The sequence below is a fragment of the Echiichthys vipera genome (assembly GCF_963691815.1).
Source record: "Echiichthys vipera genome assembly, chromosome: 1".
Taxonomy (NCBI): domain Eukaryota; kingdom Metazoa; phylum Chordata; class Actinopteri; order Perciformes; family Trachinidae; genus Echiichthys; species Echiichthys vipera.
In genome coordinates, this window is record NC_139826.1 from 33703426 (window position 1) to 33722922 (window position 19497).

At 38.6% G+C, this 19497-nt stretch overlaps 1 protein-coding gene across 1 annotated transcript; it reads right to left on the bottom strand.

Annotated features, from left to right (window-relative positions):
* Positions 1-698: 698 nt before the first annotated feature.
* Positions 699-19263, bottom strand: LOC310960526 (uncharacterized protein). The gene is made up of 16 exons (XM_083932240.1): positions 19152-19263; positions 15395-15478; positions 15161-15296; positions 13704-13894; positions 12705-12809; positions 10697-10835; positions 9985-10135; positions 8154-8286; positions 7471-7623; positions 6211-6248; positions 6033-6062; positions 5736-5902; positions 3649-4130; positions 3433-3532; positions 2022-2373; positions 699-1561 (listed from the first exon to the last, which is right to left on the bottom strand). The coding sequence occupies exons 1-16, from the start codon at positions 19220-19222 to the stop codon at positions 1488-1490; spliced, it is 2406 nt and encodes an 801-aa protein (XP_083788366.1). The 5' UTR covers positions 19223-19263; the 3' UTR covers positions 699-1487.
* Positions 19264-19497: the final 234 nt, after the last annotated feature.

The following is a 19497-nucleotide window of genomic DNA, read 5'->3' on the forward strand; positions in this document are numbered from 1 at the left end:
AAGTACGGCCCATCCTCTTTACGCCTCTGGCACAATTTGGCATCGGTCTCTAGTTTGCAGTGGTGGAAAGTAACTCAGCACATTTACTCGAGTACTGTACTTAAATACATTTTTTAGGGTACTTGTTAGTTACTTGAGTGATTCCGTTTTAAACTACTTTATACTTCTACTCCACTACATTTATTTGGTAACTTTAGTTTCTTTACCTTTAATCTTTATTTGGATTATTAATACAAAAATATTATCAAATGAAATAGCATATATAATTAACGAGGAAACTACACAGCAGTATATAAAGTAATTAGAGTTAGCCTCACTTAACATTAAAGTTGTATTTACATTAATCTATCAATAAATATAACCTGATAATATATTTTATTTTATTATTCTATAATATTCTGAAATGGGTCATTCTGCATGAGCACTTCTACTTTTTTGTACTTTAAGTACATTTTGATACTTTTTTACTTCTACTTAAGCAACATTGCTTTTACTTGTAACAGTGTTTCCACAGTGTGGTATTACTACTACTCTCCTTCTTTTTATGGAGTAAAAACTTTGAGTGGTTCTTCCAGCACTGCAAGTTTTACTGTATTTTCCTTAAAAGTAGCGCCAACATTTCTTTAATTCTTGAACTGACCACCAGCCTGTACAGCTTTATAACAAAACAGATCAATAAAACATACATCTTTGTTTGAATACATGTTTAATAATATATGCATGTTATACCAACAATTTATAATGAAAAATATATATTTAGTCTTTTTTACATTTATGTTAAGGAGGGTGTTCATCGCACAACGACAAGCACAACTTTACTGTCTCAAACTGATTTTGTAGTTCCAAGAAAAAATGCAAACATTGCATCTTAAGGTTAGAGGGTGTCCAATTAAATATGTGAGTTATCTTACATTTTTTCAAATACACATACATTTTATCCACAGTGTGCGTCAGTAAAACCTTTTGAAAGGAGCCAATGAGAGCACAAAAGAACAAAATGGTGTATGAGGCTTTTTGTTATCCCCTTTGAACATCCAGCAATATATAGTCTGCTTAGCTGTTGACTGGATTTCATCATTTAGCCTTTTAAATTTCCCTCTAATAAGGCAAAATGCTTGTATGTGCAACAATTTACTCAAATAAATCCAGCATCTAGTAAAGATGCGACACAGAACTGTGCAGTACAACAAAGTCCGGTGCTATTATTAAGTTTTTAAAAAGGATTTTTATCACTGTTTATTTGTTATAATGAGAAGAACTCAGTCCGACTCTGACCGTTATCAGGTATACTCCTATTTGCTAAAAACAGTAGAGAGCTTACATGAAGTGAGGGGAAGGACTCAAACCAGGGACGTTTCAATGATAGTAAAAATAATAACATTAGAATAGATATAATGGAACAGAAATACATTAATATATAATATAGAAAGAGAAATGGTAACAATGAACAATACAATTATTTGACAGATCATCATCCGGCAGCATGTTTAGATGATTTGAAGGACTAAGCTGATGGTTGTCAAAATCATTCCTGCTGCCATGGCCGAGGCCGGTTCTGGAGCTGCAAGAGAGGAGGGGAGAGGTTATGCATGTAGCCGTGTGTGTGTGTGTGTGTGTGTGTGTCTGTGTGTGTGTGTGTGTGTACATTTTAATTGTCAAAACTACTACTTTACTTTAACTAAAGGAGAAAGTAAAATGAAACGTGACCCTGAAATACACTTTTTCTTTATTTTGGAGCCATCTAGTGGCTGTAGAGTCCAAAGCAGTGGTTAAGTTTGTGCAGTTGTCGGTTGATATCAAACAGCTTTATGTGTATTTATCTTTATTGAGTACTTATCTCCAAAATAAAACCGCCTTCACAGAAGACTTTAAAGATAACTGAAAATGTTTTGCTTGCAGATATACTTTGCAAACTAGAATAAACCAATTCACAGGCCAGTGAATTGATATTTCATGTCCTGAATAATCACAAATTAAAAACCAAAGACATTGGAGGCTTTGTTTACATAATCGTGTCTTACCATGTGAGGTGGTGTTCTGGACAGCTGTGATGGTAGTAGCACCAGCCCCACTACCATCACCATTACCATTACCACCACCAGAATTAGTAGCAGCAGCAGTAGTAGTAGCACTAGCAGCAGCAGTAGTAGTAGTTGTAGCAGCAGCAGTTTTAGCAGCAGTAGTAGTGGTTCCAGCTTCTGTGGTTGGTGCAGGAGTGGTGACCACGAGGCTAACGGGTCCTGAGGAAACGGTGTAGGACCTGGTAAGCACACTGCCAACCAGTGTTTTCTGATCAAAGGAGCGGGCACACAGATCAGGGCACTTTCCATTTCCTGTGGCTAAGCACAGATTGACTGTGCACCGGACGTACATCTGCCAAACACAAAATTAATACATACAAGTTAGCAGTGTGGAGAAACCGCTCAGAAACAATCATATCACAACTTTAGACATTAAACATGCCCGCAATAACAAAGCTAACATGCAGACAGTGGTGGAAGAAGAACTAAGATATTTTACTTGAGTAAAAGTAGCATTTGTAGAAGTAAAAGTTCTGCATTTAAGTACTCATTACACAGAATAGCCCATTGTATTATTATCATTGACGCATAATGATGTGTTCATCACTTAAGTGTTGCATCTGGTAAAGGTTTTTTTTATATAAAGTACATCATCATTTATTTGTTGATTACATTTTGTATTATTAATCTGAATCTGCGAAGTAACTAAAAGTATCAAATAAATGTAGTGGAATAAAAAGTGCAATGTTTCCCCTTGAGTTTAAGTTTAAAGTAGCAGAAAATTGAAAAACTCAAGTACAAGTACCTCCAAACTGCACCTAAGTACAGTACTTGAATACATTTAAGTAGTTACATTTCCCCAAAGCTTGCTGATGTTAACCATAGTTGCTATCCTAGATTGGTGTGTTATAGCATGCTAACATTAGCTAATTAAGGGATCACTTAAAGTCATGATCCGTAAGATTTGAGATACGTTGTTTCTAGCGGCCCCTTTGGCAGTAAGATGCAACTGCAGGCGAACCTGTTCTTTCAGAGCCTCCATCTTGTCACATTCAGTCACTATGTGTTGACTTTTATGCTCTTTTGTAAACTCTATTAACACTCATTCACCTCTCTGTGCTTCTGGTCCGTAAATCCATACACACACACACACACACACACGTTCCTGTTACACTTCTGTCCCTACTATAAGCCTGACTCTGAAGTTGGAAGCTCCCGATTTCCTGTTACAAGTGAACGCAGCGTAACCGACAGCGACGAGTTCCAACGGCAGACCAACAGCTGTCAGCAGCGTCACTAACATAGCGGTACATTTGCATTTTGAGAGAGAATGTCGCCGCAGACACACAGTGTGGAAAAATAGAGAAGTGCAAAAATGTATTGTATTTGTGTGTTGCATGAGCGTACAGACCGTTGATCCTTGGGCCTTCAGGGCGCTCAAATCAAGACGGTAAACCTTGGAATAGGTTTGTGTTGTAACAACCTCTAATGTGGTGCTGGAAAATGTACACCTGGAAGAAAAAGAGCGAGGAAACTATTAGATTTTTAAGTGTTATGCTTCCAATTCAGAGATCTTCAAAATGTTAAACCTCAGACTATTACAGGAAACAAGTCGATTGTCACTGACCCTTGCTCCAGAAGAGGGAAGGTTACTGAAAAGTCCTCCGTCTCAGACTCCAAACAGTTGCTCACTATCATCTCGGCTTTTTCAATGCTGCTGTTGGACAACAGATGGAGGTCAAGCTGGCTGATCCTGGACCCAACGGCCCCACTGGTAATATTGGTTTCACGAGTGGTGTTGCTCTTGCTCTCCAATGGTGAATCTGCTCGTCGCACTCGTCCTCTGTCCATATAGTGGGAGCGCAATATGGCGTCGCGTGTGAATTTCGACAGGGGCCCATCTCCTGGTAAGTGCAGTTCAATCCAAACCCTGAGCTCACCAAAGGTCTCCTCTTCTGTGGGCATGCCGACTTGGTAATGTGGTCCTTTGACCTGGGCTCCAGGGATCCTGCAGGCCAGAGGGAGGATCAGGGAGGGCTGGCGGCTGACTACAGTGTAGGGACGCACACTTTGCAAGGTGTTGGTGTAAACCAGCTCGTTACCAGATTGCTGGGGGAGAAAAGAAGGGGATGAGGAAGAGTATTGAATTCACATTCAGTTGACTACTCTGTCAATGCAATGTATCTTTTATTTTAGCAAGTGACTTAACACCAGACCGAAAAGCAGTGTTTGCTCTCTTGCAACTTTAACTACAACTGACAATGACCTGAGGTAGGTGTGGGGCAAAATATTGATACGGCAATCGATCGTATCACTTCCTCTTGTGACAAATTAACAATACACATAAACAGACACTAAATATCAATTTGTCAAACCCCAAATTGCTCCCCGTATTGTGCATGGGGGTGTGTGGATGTGGTGTGAATGGTTAGATTAGATTAGATGGTATGAAGTGTAGATGTCCACTGCCATCTACATACCATCTGCCAGTGTGAATGGGTTAATGTGACAAGTATAGTGAAAGCGCGTTGATTAGTCAGAAGACTAGAAAGGTGCTATATAAGTACAAGTCCATTTACCATTCACATTCTGGCAGTTTGGTCTTTTGCCAGTTTAGGGCAGTTTTGGATTTACGGCACATGGACATGGACAAGTTGCAGTCAGTGTGTGAGTGTGTTAAATAGCCACTAAGCTAAGACTATGCACTTTGTTGTACATTGTTTTCATCTCAATTTTTGAATTCTGGGAAACTGTGATTCAATTCATACAATATTTTTGTCTTCTTCAGTCACACAGGTATTGTTATGTATGTAAGTGATTGTCTTGTAATGTTGCGAGTATTGCAGAAACACTGTATCATGGTACCATCTGCATTCATATCCAGATATCTGTTTATAACAATGAACGCCACTCGGAAGAGGAAGTCTTGGCCTGGATATTCACAAATTACACCGGAAAGCCCGAAATATTAGCTTGCCCTCAGAGGCTTATCTGCCGTCGGACAGGAAGCCCATGGGTTTTTGAGATTGACCTGTACAAGCAAACGTTTGACCACTTGAGGTCTGCAAAAACAAGATTTTCAGGGGGTATAAAGTTACTCTTGAAGTTTGCTCACTTTCTTAGTCATAAATAGATGGAGAAAAGGAAGATATAAACTACAAATATAAACTAATAATGTTGTATTCTGACTTCTTTATTGTCATATACTGTGGCATATAAACACCTGGATGCAATAAACTTGTCCTTTCTTTTTCAGTGCATGTAGAGTTTATGATTTATAATGTGTGTTAATACATTCCCATCTGATTCAAGCTATTAGAGGACAATTAGTCGAGAAAATATTAGACTTTTAGAAATAAAAATAGTTAGTTGCAGCCTATCATATGATGTACCATCTAGAAATTGCAGCATTTTTTATACATACATAGTCCCTCAGGGCTAAAATGGCGTCAACTCATATGAATGTGTACACCACCAAACATCATGGTCAGTGTTAAAGTAAGTTTGAAACCCAATGTCCTGGAGTACAGAGCCCAAAACTAGAAATTTTACACTATGTATGCAGTTCAATGCATACAAAGCATATTTTTTGCCTTTTAAAATGTGTAAGTTTACACGTCAGGAGGGGTTCAAATTTATTAAAAGAACGAAAATAAGAAAGACAGGACAACAAAGATAGAAAGAAAAAAAAAAGAGAAAGGAGGAGCATGTTACCACAGCCTTGGTGCCGCAGCCGTTTAAGGAGATAACTGCAGTCAGGTGTGTGTCGTTGTAGGAGACGGGACAGTTGGGGCTGTTGAGCTGCAGTTCGGCCAGGTTGATGTTAGTCAGGGAGGAGACGGGGAGCACCAGAGTCATCTCTGTATTCACACACGTCAGCTCTGCAGGCCAACAACAGCAAATTCTTGGATTGTTAAAAAGTTCGTACCCACAGGCATATTTAGTACAAAACTTTGACACGCTCAGCACTTGAATACTATAATTGTGATGAAGTAATAATATTTTCTCAACCTGTTCCCTCAGGTAGCGTCATCATCTCCCCTGAAAAGATCAAGAAAGGTAAACATTTTAACGATCAATATTTTCTGAGAAACCCCGCGGTGAGGGGAGGTTAGGGGTGGTGAATTGTGAGCAACAGTAAAACACAACTGGCATTTTTATGATGTTTCAAAGAGGCTGAAATTCTTACTTTGGTACAGCCAGACACATCTGGGCTCTGACTGCAAACTGGAAAGACAAGAAGTGCAAATCAAAACACATGCATCACGCCCTAAATATGTTCCGCTCAATGAGATGGACATGTGACTGGCAGGCTGTCAGTGTACGCAGGTGTGCATGTGAATGCCACACTGTCTGTGCTCATACTGGGATCACATGTTGAGATGACAGAGGTGGGACCAAGTCATTTGTTTTTAAAGTCACATGGAAGTCTCTGCACTGGAGTCTCGGGTCAAGCCCCAAAACAAGTCATAACGCACAAAGTAAAACCATTTTAACAAACAGAAATTCAATTAAAAAATGTGTTTGTTTAACATTTGTTAAAACCATTAAAAAAAAAAACAAGTGCGGCTGCATTTAATCGTGAAAAAAGAAATGCTGTGAATCTTGCGCTTTCAAAGCAAATAACACTTTTAACCCGTACCACAAAAGAGTTTCTGTCGTGTTTTACCTCACGTTGGAAAAATGTCTGTACATTCTGTGGGGCTATTATTCCTCTAGAGTGATACTGTATGTTGTTGTTTTATGTCTAAATAAAAGGTGAATGTAAAAAAAAAACCCTCATGGGACAGTTCTCGAATTAGACTTACTCGCCTACTTTATGGAGGAATGAAGGGGAAATGAACTGATTGAGTGATTTGAATATTTGAGCTTGGGCAGAACGTTATCAGTGTTTTCAAGGCCAAAGGTTCAAGTTCAAATGAAGTCACGAGTCGAATCGCAAGTCTTTTTAGATTTTGTCGAGTTGAATCTCAGGAGACATGGCGTTTCCCTTCCAAATTAAGGATCTCGTTATAATTTTGTGTTGTCGACCTTTGAGAATCTTGAAAATCTACACAGTGAGTATGAATAGCATAGACCTGAAATGAACTTGTTAACCTGTAATTAACATGTTTTACTGTTACATAAACAAATATACTGTATACTCAGGTGTGTTAAGAATACTTCTACCTGACTGAGACATTCCTAAACACTTTAAACCACTACTTTTATCACAATACTGGTACTAATTACAAGTAACTGAATGATTGCAGATGTTGTATTATAGACGAAGGGACTTATCTGTATTCTGTAGGACATTTTGAATTTTTTCACACAAACTTAATGTACATTTCCAGAACATTTTTACTATTTTCTTCTGCTCACAGTGTCCCAGAGAATGAATCACACCACGTTATTTGTTATGTTATGGCAGCATTGCTTCACATTCAGTGCCCCGAACAGAACCTACCTGTTGGTATTCACAGCAAAGCAGATGGGCAAAAGACGGGCCAGTGTGTTCTCGGCGCGAACCCAGGCCATGGTCATGCTTGCCAGGGGGCCGAGTGATTTGAAACCCACCCTGTAGAGTTCAGGTGGACCGACCACCGCTACCTCTAAAGCACTGCAAACATAAAGAGAGACCTTTAATTTCAACTCTCAGAACTGTACTTGTAACAGTTTTTGCTCAAAGAATCTGTAAAGACAAACAGGCACTTTTAACTAATAATAACTAGACCTCAGCTGCATCTGACTTCACTCACTTGTTCACTTTTTTACTGCTACATATACAACAACACAAACTGCAGCTGCCTGATGGAGCAGTGCAGTGTTTAATGCAATGTATCATAAATCAATGTCGCTGATAATCATTGACACATCAAAGGCTGAAAAAAGGAATTAGGATGATCAGGAATGGTTAAAAAATGAACTATGTGAAAGTGGAAATGAATATTGATATATAGTAAAAAAAAAATGTTTTAGGAAGTGGCCATTTTTGTCCTCTAAGACGACGAGAGATGAGTTTTTTTTAAAGGGATGCACAATGGTTAAAGCACATGTGGGTGTTCAGGGCATATATATACAGTTGATAGTGATACACACACTACGACTTACTTACATACTATACGTACAGATGTATGCAAACAAACGTACCTCTCCAGGTCTGACGTAAAGTCGATGTTGAACTGCACCTGCTGGTACGGCAGGACAAACAGCGTTGTGTCCTCTTTGGGGGTCTCACCTGTGGCCAAAGGTTCATCACTGCAGCTGGTAGTCGACTCCTCCACTGGAAGGAAGGAGAATAAGAGGCGTTTCTAGAACTTCAAATTGTAGCGGAGGACAGGAGAGAAACTCACGTGCTTATAAAACGACACGCGTGCTCATACGTAGAGTAAAAATTCTTTAGTGTCACTTACAGAACTATAGTTTGCCTCAGACTAATAAGTGTCAGTTTCTTGACATCCGTTTTGCACACCATAATTGACGTGTTGAGATGCGCGGGCGTAGTTTCAGCCCCAAGCCGACACGCCCTGAGTGGAGACACCCCGGACACGCCCCAGTTTCATTTCATTCACCTTTATTTATCGAGGGTATTCCCACTTAGGTTTAAAAACTCTTTTCCGAGGGAGTCCTGGTTTCACATTGAAAAATGGTCCATGCTGATGAGGGAGTATGAATGGTGTATGGATAAATACAATTTGTACTATTATGAAAAGCTAATGTATAAAATCATTTATAACCCTAAATGCATATTTTCATGTGTGGATCTCATCTCATCTTCAACCGCTTATCCGGGGTCGGGTTGCGGCGGCAGCAGCTCCAGCAGTGGACCCCAAACTTCCCTTTCCCGGGCCACATTAACCAGCTCTAACTGGGGGATCCTGAGGCGTTCCCAGGCCAGTGTGGAGATATAATCTCTCCACCTAGTCCTGGGTCCATCCTTACTAGATGCCTGAACCAGGCAATTTCCACCTGACCACGTTTTATTGAACTTTTCCACTTTTACAGTTCCTGTTTCTATTAAAGTATTATTTGCTGTGTCCAGACAAATCATGTGAGATGTCTGATCACATATGTAATATCTTATAAATACAGTTGAGTTTGCACATTGTTCTGATCCATACTCGGGTTGTGACTGTATTTGCTCTCAAAACCTTTTTATAAAATAACCCTTTAATACAGATCTTCGTCTCCAGTTTATTCCTTCTCACCAGTTCAATTTCCACCACAAAAATGATCCTGTAGTTTATTCCACGATTAAGGGGCTAAAGATTTAAAAGCCCTTTCACCAGACACAGTGTGGGTTCGAGGAACATTGTCCATAATAAACCTGATGGGCCAGGTGGTGCCGGTCCTGGTGTTTCTAGGAGCCAGTAGGGAACAGAGAAAGGATGGAAGTTGATGTGAAATAGCCTCAGAAAGAAACACCAGTGCTCCATTCTGCAGGTGAAGTCCAACTTTCTCATACAGAGTGCAGTTGTGTGTGCGGAAACCGGAGTCGGAGATGAATCGTAAAGCAGCATGGTACACAGAATCCAGCCTTTCTAAAGCTGATGTATTTGCATGCATGTATAAAAAGTCGCTGTAGTCAATAACAGATAACAGAAGGGCTTGGATGATTTGTTTCCCAGCACTAAATGAAAAAAAACATTTATTTCTATTCAAGAATGCCAACTTCCCCCCAGTGGACACACCCCAGTGAACTTGCCAGGAGCATTTCAGAGAAGAGACGTCTGCTTAGTTTTTGTGATTAAAAACGTATGTTGCATATTTATGTTCGTTCAAATTTGGCTAGGGTGTTAATAACACGTTTTTTGTTGTTGTGTGAAAAACTCAGATGCCACTTTTGTCATCGCTTGTTTATGTTTTAACACTCTGTAGTTATTATCCTTCGTAAGTCTGTGTAATTCTGTACGTGTGTATGTGCTCCATAACATACATGGACAATATTAATGGTGTTATATTAAATGATTGGCTGACTCACCAGTGAGAGAGAGGTGCACCGGGACGGAGCTGAGGGGTGTGTTGTCTGTGGCGGGGCTCATTTTGGGCACAGGAATCAGGTCCTCCACCATCAGGAAGATGAAATACTGCCCCGCTGATGCTTTTCCAGTGAATAGCAACATGCATCTCTCCTGGTAAAAGAGTTTAGCCGGACAGGATGTCAAGTTTTCAATGGACAAGGTCCACAATGAGGTCTGTGGCTTATTCAAACTAACATTGTGTCTTCATATATCATATATATCATGGTGTAACACGTCCGTTTTGCATAACAAGTACTTTTACTGTTAATTTTTCAAAAAAAATAAATGATTTGCAGTATTTCCTACTGTTACTTCAGTAAATGAAGTACTTCCTCTACTCTTCATATCATAAAGCCTACACATGGATTTTAGTTTCTTTCTTCACTGCAGTTATTAATATATATACTTTTAAAGTTGGACTCACCTCATCGAGCTCCATAAAAGATCTGAGTACACTTTTATTGACTGTTTTGAGCTATTTCTGACTCTTAATGTTATTGTTTACATATGATACTATTAAAATCTGCATCTGTTGATGATGCTTTGGTTATTTTGCATCTTCTCTACTCTGAAAATGTCCCCACTGTGGGACTAATAAAGGATGATCTTATCTAATCTTATCTTTCTTCACTGCAGTTAATAATAAATATACTTTTTAAAAGTTAGACTCACCTCATCGAGCTCCATAAAAGAGTGCCGGGTGCAGTTGACACACTCCCCCTGGTCGGGCAGAGCAAAGCGACACCTCGCCCGGTCCCCATCCAGGTCTTTCACCGACAGATGGAAATGGTGAGGGCAGTCCACACGGGCTCTGTTCCCGGGAAACAAAGAGATAATCAGTCCCTCAAACCCCAAATGCAACCAAAACAAAGGAGAGAAGCGAAATTGGACATGTTTGAATCTCTAACAACTGACATAACAAGCTATAACGTGTTACAGTAACGGTGAGGGGCTGGCTATTTACTGGAAAGGGACCGGAAACTTCCTGGTTCTCGTCCCGTTGCCTGGCAACTGGCAAAACGCTGCATTTCCGTTTTTTATACACTTCTAGTTTTGTTTGAATGATTAAATGCGATTTAAATGACTTTTTCTTTATTTATTATTTTAAATAATGTATGTACGTGTTTGTGGGTCTATGTGAGGTTATTTACAGAGGTGGAAAGTACATTTACTCAAGTACAGTAAGCTTCTTTTTAAATAAACTAATACATAATACCCATTTCAGTACAGTTGTGATGTAGCCTGCTTGTAATACCATGTTATACTACTTTATACTTCTTCTTTGCTACATTTCAGAGGAAGTATTGTACTTTTTACTCCACTACATGTATTAAATTTTAATTATGTTACTTTACAGATAGGCTACTGATTATTAAAACATCAACAAATAAAATAGGATATATTGTTATCTAGCTACACAGCAGTCTATTTTAAATAACATTGGACCCACCTTTGTCGGCTGCACCATTAAAGTGGTATCAACATTAATCTCTCAATAATTATAATCCAATAATATATTATTCTGAAACAGGTAATTCATAATGCATAATGAGTGCTTTAGGTACATTTTGATGCTGATATTTTTCTGTTTTGACGTAAGTAACATTTTGAATGCAGGACTTTTACTTGTAACAGAGTATTTCTGCTGTGTGTTATTATTATTTTTACTGAAATAAGGCTTATATCTGACAGACCCGGTCCCTTTTACCAGAAATGTCTTTAAAGTGGCAAAATAACCAATAAAATGCCATTTTGCACTCGACCTGATTTAATTAATGAGGGTTATATGTTACAGGTTGCATTTGGCAGATCAGTAACATGCAGTTTTCCACTTGCCAAAAAGTGTTAGTTTTTTTTGTTTTTTTTAACATGTGAAAGGGGTAACAACATAAATAGAAATAAGGTAAGAAACCCCCCCCCTAAAAAAAAACAACCCAATAATAATAACAAAATCGCAACATTTTTTTGTTGCTATAAAAAAAACACAAAATAACCAACAAAAAACAAGTTGAACATGTCCGAAAAGAAGAAGAATAACTTATTTAATACTACCCCTTCTCCATTTTCAAGCTTTATCACATATTGAAAGCCTTTTTAAATCTATTTAATAACATACAGTGATCTATGGAGCGGATGTATAGATCGGGCGATACATCTTTAAAGGTGCAGCGACGCTTTGAAATGTTTGTCTTCAGCCCCCGGCCTCATGTGCACTATAGAGTGACCTGATCCAGCATTACTCCACCACATACATATTTGTTTGCTGCTATATCAATGTTCTGAACATTGAGTTCAGGGTGTGGGCATGAACGCATCAATTACTTTTTGGCACAACAACTGACTGACTGACTAATGTTTAGTCTCATGGCATTATCACCCTATACACCCTTTAAGATTTGAGCTGTGCGTGCTACTCTCCATAAGTGTCTAACGCTCCTCCATGACATTTTATTAAGGCTCATGCTTTGTAATTATGTCTAGCTAAGGACACGTCTTTTTGCCTTTACCCAAATCATCCAAACTGTGTGTGTGTGTGTGTGTGTGTGTGTGTGTGTGTGTGTGTGTGTGTGTGTGTGTGTGTGTGTGTGTGTGTGTGTGTGTGTGTGTGTGTGTGTGTGTGTGTGTGTGTGTGTGTGTGTGTGTGTGTGTGTGTGTGTGTGTCTGTGTGTGTATAACTGACCTTAGTGGTGGAAAAGGAGCAACAAAAGCAGGTGTGTTGAGTCTCCCGCTGTTCTCCCGAACCTTCGGTGCTGCTTTTATTGCCACAAACATTTCTGTGTGGGACCTAAACAATTAAGAGAGTGTGTATCAGAATAACTGAAACTACTTGAGGCAGCCTGATTCAAAGTACGATTGAATAAATCAAATAACATGCTAGATTAAAACAACGCCACAAGATAAATACTGAGTTAAATAGTAAAAGGTGGAAGCCTTTACACCTAAACTCAGGATTACAGGGATGTTAAAGAAATAAAAAGCAATGAGCATCGCACAGAACAAGTCAGGAGACACAACTGTCGAAAAGTGATGAGAAACGAGCATTTTTCATTACACACCAAATATCGTGTTCTTACAAATGTGAAAAATAAATCACCTTAATCATCCATCAGTTATCTGCAGGCTAGAATTAACAATAATAATAATAATAATAACTTGCAGACTGGAGATTATATGACATTTGGTGAGATACATATTATTTTTTATTATGTATTAATTATGTGTAGGCTTTATATTCTGGAGGGAAAACTCTAAAGGCCTACTTCTGTTGGTTGTATGTTTTCTTATGTGGTGTTTATGGTTTTATGACACGGTGAAACCAAATACAAATGTCCACCTTAGTACTACTCGTGCTTCAGTTAACTCTAACTGCAGAGGTAATATAATAGCCTAAGAACAAAGCAAGGAAGTTAACAACCATATCAAGACAATTTCCACAAACTCACAAGTTTTACTGAGGCAAAATGAAAAGCACAAACAAAGGACTTCCTCTTGTAAACACTGTTTACTTGCATTTATGTGCACGTTTCAGCCCAAAACATCCCAAAACAGGAGGAAGCAACAGTGAAATATGGCAAAGAGAGCGCCCCTTTTATTATTAAAGTATGTAAGTTACTAAAAGAACGTGTAGATGTAAAGAAGGATGAGTTCCACATATTTTAGTTGAAAGGTCCAGACCTACCCTAAAGTTATCGTAGCCTCGTAATTACTGGGGACGGTTTTCTGCCACTGGCGGACACACCAGCCGGGGCCGGGTTTGGTTCCATTGAAAGGTACTGAGGTGGTGTGGACCAGGCAGTCCTCCCCGACGGCACACAGTTCAGACAAAGACGGGCAAGGAGTGGGAGCGATGGCGCTGAAATAAGCTCGCACCTGCAAGACGTAAAAAGACAAAATGACAAGCTGTCTTTTTTTTGAATAGATTGATTTTACCACCAAGAAACCTGTGGGGCGAGCTCAGACTGTCTCTCCTCACGCACAAGAGCAAATCACAGACACCTGCACTCAGTAGCCCATTGTTTCAGTCATGAGGTATTAGAATACCTCATGACTACTCTATTGGTCTTACAAACGACAGCTAGTGATGTACTCTCTGTGTTAATGTAAACATTGTTGCGTGTTTTTTGGATTTGTGTTCAGTTGTCATTTGCTGTGCAACAATATGCTGATTTCTGAGTAACTAAATGTAATCAAAGAAAGCATACATATTGTGTATTTCTGTATATTTTTTGTACATAGTTCGCAGGGATATTAATAGGTTTAATATGACCACTAAATGATGAACTAAAAGATGACAATGAATATTACACAGTTTCATAATGATTGATACTCTAAAATTACTTTTATGAATCAAAAAAAAAAGTGGTTTTGGGATCTAAGTTGTTTAATAAGTGGTTCCTGTCAGTAAGTAAGAAGAATGTCAGGATTTTTGGTTGTAAGATTAATAGTCTCTTATTCTAATGGACCTCTGAAGGTCTTTTATTTGGTTATTTTAAGGATTATAAAGTTTTAGAGGAATAAAATGACTGGAAAGTGTGAGAAGTACCTGTAAAGTTCCTGGTTAAAGTGGTTTCAAAACATCATTAAACTATGACAATTAGATGCAAATAACATAATGTTGAGGTCACGAAATGATAACTTTAAATCAGTTAAAAAACAACAACTATTAAACAGCATTAAAAATGGTTTGTATTAGTTATAGATAACACCAATAAGATCAGAAATGTGTCAGTTAGTAAGAAGAATGTCAGGATCTTTGGTTATAAGATGAATAGTCTCTTATTCTAATGGACCTCTGAAGGCCTTTTATGTGGTTATTTTAAGGATTATAAAGTTTTAGAGGAATAAAATGACTGGAAAGTGTGAGAAGTACCTGTAAAGTTCCTGGTTAAAGTGGTTTCAAAACATCATTAAAACTATGACCATTAGATGCAAATAACATAATAATGAGGTCAAGAAATGATAACTTTAAATCAGTTAAAAAAAACTTTTAAACAGCATAAAAATGGTTTGTATTAGTTATAGTTAACACAAATAGGATCAGAAATGTGTAATAACAGCCATCTGTTAGTGCCAATGGGTTAAGACCCGAAGACACTGTGATACGTGTTTTTCTGGGTAAGAGACAACGTTGCCCACCGTATTCCCTCCATCGCTTTCCAGGGGTACGACGTGGACTGTCAGCCCCAGGGAATGGGCTTGGCAGGCCGGGCCCAACAGGAGGAGCGTCAGGCCCAGGAACAGGATGCTCAGTTTGACGTCCGGCATCTCTGCTCTTAAGTGAGAGAGGAAAGCACAGAGACAGAGAGGTTGAGCATGTTCGTGGCTCATTCTCGGGTACTAAAGCTGCTATTGTTCATGCATTTTACATACCCAGCATAATGTGTCTTGAAAGCCCTTGTCTGACGTCTGTGACGGAAACTGAGATGTGACATGTGGTATGGAAATGATCGGTTACTGTATGGAAAAAGAAAAAGAAAAAACAATAGCGCTGAGTGATGTGAACAGTAAATCTCTGTAATTCCTGGTATGCTACGTGCCGTTTGTGCCACGTGTTGCCTGAAGTTCAAAAGGTTGAAATTCAAAGATGTTACATAAAGAGACCCCAACGTCGAAACTCACCTGTGAGCATGTCAGTGAACAGTTAGATGCACTGATGCATTATTTAATGCTCAAATGCGGAACAAGTTGCCAAAAGAGCTCAGACCTGAGTCAGAACAGACTACTTTCAAATCAGAGCTAAACAGCTACTCTTTCACCGCTGCTTAAAATTGATTTTCTGTTTTATTCTCTGTGAATTTGTTTTTTTTTTGTTATTCTGTGCTTTGAGCTGCTTTCTGTAATTCTTTTTCTTTTATGTTTGCCTGCATTTAATGTTTTATAACTTGTGGTTTTACCCGTGTCATCTGTAAAGCACGTTGCCGTTTGGTATGAACCGCGCTTTGCATACATACATTTGCCTTGTTTTGCCAATAAAGCATCTTAAAAATGAGATTATTTCAGTCAAAACCAGCTATTTAAACATGATGTGCATCCAACAGATCTTAAGATACACGATATCTACACAAAAATGAACACATAATATTTTAATACAGCAGCATGTGGACATTACTGAATGAGACCGGTCGTGGACGATCACAGGGAATATGTGACTATTAAATGACTACCTTGCCAGGCTGAACTACCACAGAGCTCACCATTATATCTCATAATATTATCATTATGATGGTATTGGTTGGTGATGATGGTAAGATTGTATCACTGGTGAAGGAAGTTATCTAACAGAAGTCAACACAGGAACAAAATGACATTAGATAAACATAGACACACCTCATTTTTAGCTCTTTTTTTGGAGGATTTTCCATTTAATGCAACTTTATACTTTGACTTCACTTCATCCGAGAGGCAAATGTTGCTCTTAAATAACTTAGGAGTTACTCTTCAGTCGCTGGTTTTTCACCCTCTTTCTGTCAAGTGAAAAGAATGAATCTCCTGACGTGCTGATGTGGAATTTTTGTGCTCTTGTATTTTTAGTTTTCTTTTATCGCCACAAACCTGCCAGGAATGAAAACCAGCCTGCTCACACGTTGGACTCGAGTGCTTGTGGTAATGAATGTGCATTGTCCTTGAATAAATACACATAAACACACGGATGAAGTGTTCCTTTAAGTGTTTTCTGTCTTTATGAAAAATCTCCTACTTCTTCAGTTAAATAAACTCTTTAGAAAAAGCATCATCACAAAGGGCTGGTTCCTGACACCATGGAAATACCTTTTTAGAGATACGTGGTTCATCACAGGACAGTGATGCTGCAAACATATGATTATCTTACAGAACATGATGCATTGCTGTAGATTAAACGACCCAACAGTACATAAGGGAGCTAAAATGAGCTCAACCTTAAACATCTACAGTAGCAAAACCCAACATGCATCCAGAAACATCATGCATAAAAGTGAAAAAACTCTAATGAACAACGATTTAACGACATGCTGCTGATAAAACCAACACCTTAAGTGAGGTTTCGAATGCACAACTTTGACTTGCAGTTTGTTTTTTCCCCCTTCACGTTATTTATGAAATCCACAAACACTCCTACTATATTCATTGGAGTATTTAGCAAAAAAGAGTTTAAGTTTTGTTATTTTTGTTTTGAAAATGTCGACATTGTTCCTTCAGTTTGCTTAATCTTCAATTTCCAGGATATTCTCAACCGAAACTCCTCATTAATGGTTGTTCGGCTCGTCAATCGTGAATCTAAAGAAACAATTCACATATAACTAAAGGCTGGAGGAGGCTGGGGATGTAAAAGGAGATAAATTGCATCTTTAACAGCAGGCAGTGCCGAAGTGTTTAGGAGCAGTGTGAGCATTTGGCATGATAAAATAAAGACTGGAGCGCCTTGTGAATAAGTCGTGGGCATTTATGATTGGACGATACAGCGAACATGTGACTATAAAATGACTTCTGTGCCAAGTTGAACTACCAAGATGCTCACCATCATATCAAATGCATTTTTTCATCTGCGTGGCTGGGCGTAGCTCAACACATGATTAAACAGAAGCAGACACGAGGGGAAGGAACATACATTAAGACGTATGCGTCTCCATTATGAGGAGGCTCTGTGTCCTTCCTTTCCAAAGGGTTTCCAGTATTTCATCACATTGTCAAACGTCCAAGTAAAAACCCAGATTTGTGTGGTACACAGAGATGGTTGAGGGTTCAGATCCTAACTTCTAGATACAACCTCGGCTCTCCATCTATGATGATTTTTTGTGGTTGTGCGTTTTAACCAAATAAATAGAATGAGATTAAATTATTTCATGCAACAGGTGTTTGTTTTTGATTCTTCTTCTATTGCTGGAGGTTGTTTGCTGATTGGAGACGTAGGTTCACATGAAGTGATGGAGATTTTTATAGTGTCTCTCAGATTTTATATTTTATCTGCATGAGGAGCTTAACTTGTCCTCTCCTTATAAATCCTTACCTACTCACTTTTCATCATCATTTACTTCCATTATTGTACATCATTGCTTATCATCTCCTTTGATGTTTATTATTTACTTATACATATTAACCAATAATATTATAATCTCAACGCAAATATGAAAGTAAAGTAACAATTGAAATCGAACTCTGGGGAATAGAAACAAACATTTTCATAACTCCACCGATTCTCCCTTCATAGAAAAATAAGCCCAGTACAAGCTCTGAAGTCTTGACACCTTAGATAAGGTTGAGGACGTAAATTTTCACTTGGGGCCCTCTAAGGATAATCAGATGCATCCAGCCCCGATCTTATTACATTAAATGTGTGTTGTCTTTACATTAAATGGAAATGTAGTACATTAAAAAAATTGTTGGGTCTATATAAACCATAAATAAGTCAGAGTGTGGTCTATACCTACTCTGTAAAGTGTCCGGAGATAACTTTTGTTATGATTTGGCACTTTAAATAACATTGAATTGGATTGAATATATAAAGATTATGGTGATTTAATAATGTTGACTCAACGTGGCTGAAACAAAAGGTCAAAATGCTTTAATGTTTTGAGAAAAACTGGTTTGAATGTTGTTGTTTTTACAAAGCGGACGGCCCATAGCTTTTAACTTTTGTTCTCCTGAACATTCATTTACTGAACAGGTTCAAAACTGGAACCGACACATTGCAGGAGCATGGCTGACGGCCATGTATGCAAAGCTTTCCACAAAACACTTTTAAAACACTGGTTGTACAACACTCTCCCCACTGACATGAACAAGTTGGCTCCATAACATACATTGAAAATTAGATCTCTTAAAGTTTGTCGTACGATCATTCTCTGTCTCAAGACTTTCATAATCTTTGGAGGTTCAGAAGAGGAAACTTCATTTAAGTTCTGTGTATTATTTCAATGCAGCTTCTGTAAGATCAATTATGTGCTATAAATGTAAACATCAAATGATAATTGTGAGAAACCTCTGCGAGTACTGAAACCTTTCAATCATAACAGATCATTTCTGCCGTCTTTGTGGCCACTAAACTACAAACTTTGGTCAACTCAAAACAACCACAACCTCCATGGAATAAACACGCGGAAACACAAATGGGACCATCTCGAATACAGAAGTGAAATAAATCCTTAATTACCTTAAGCCACCTGATACGCTTCCTTTCAAAAGCGCCGAAGTCCCACTTGGTCGTGAGGTTTTGTCTGGCATCCAACAAGTACTAAGGAGTTTTCAGTAAATGTGTTCTTCCTACAGGTGTGAGGGCGTTAAGGTGGAGCTCAGCTAAATTTGGGCAGTGACAGAATGGCGTTCAACTGGCTCGACCAGAGACTGTAAGAGAGACGTGACAAAAGCTGCGCGTCACAAGAAGGGCTTTGTGGAATTGATAAGAGTAATCCAGTACCTCAACTAACGTGGCTGCTGCTCAAAATGGCCTGCAGCGTTTGTTTTGTGCGTCTGACGCTGTTGTAACTCACGGATCTGCT

What these genes read in the sequence shown, in the direction of transcription:
- LOC310960526 (XM_083932240.1), bottom strand. Translation starts at nt 19,222, where the DNA reads ATGCCAGACAAAACCTCACGACCAAGTGGGACTTCGGCGCTTTTGAAA. An exon ending in GCTGCGGCACCAAGGCTGTG is followed by an intron (nt 4,131 to 5,735) that starts GTAACATGCTCC and finishes TTTCTCCCCCAG; the next exon opens with CAATCTGGTAACGAGCTGGT. An exon ending in TGAAGGCCCAAGGATCAACG is followed by an intron (nt 2,374 to 3,432) that starts GTCTGTACGCTC and finishes TGTGTTTGGCAG; the next exon opens with ATGTACGTCCGGTGCACAGT.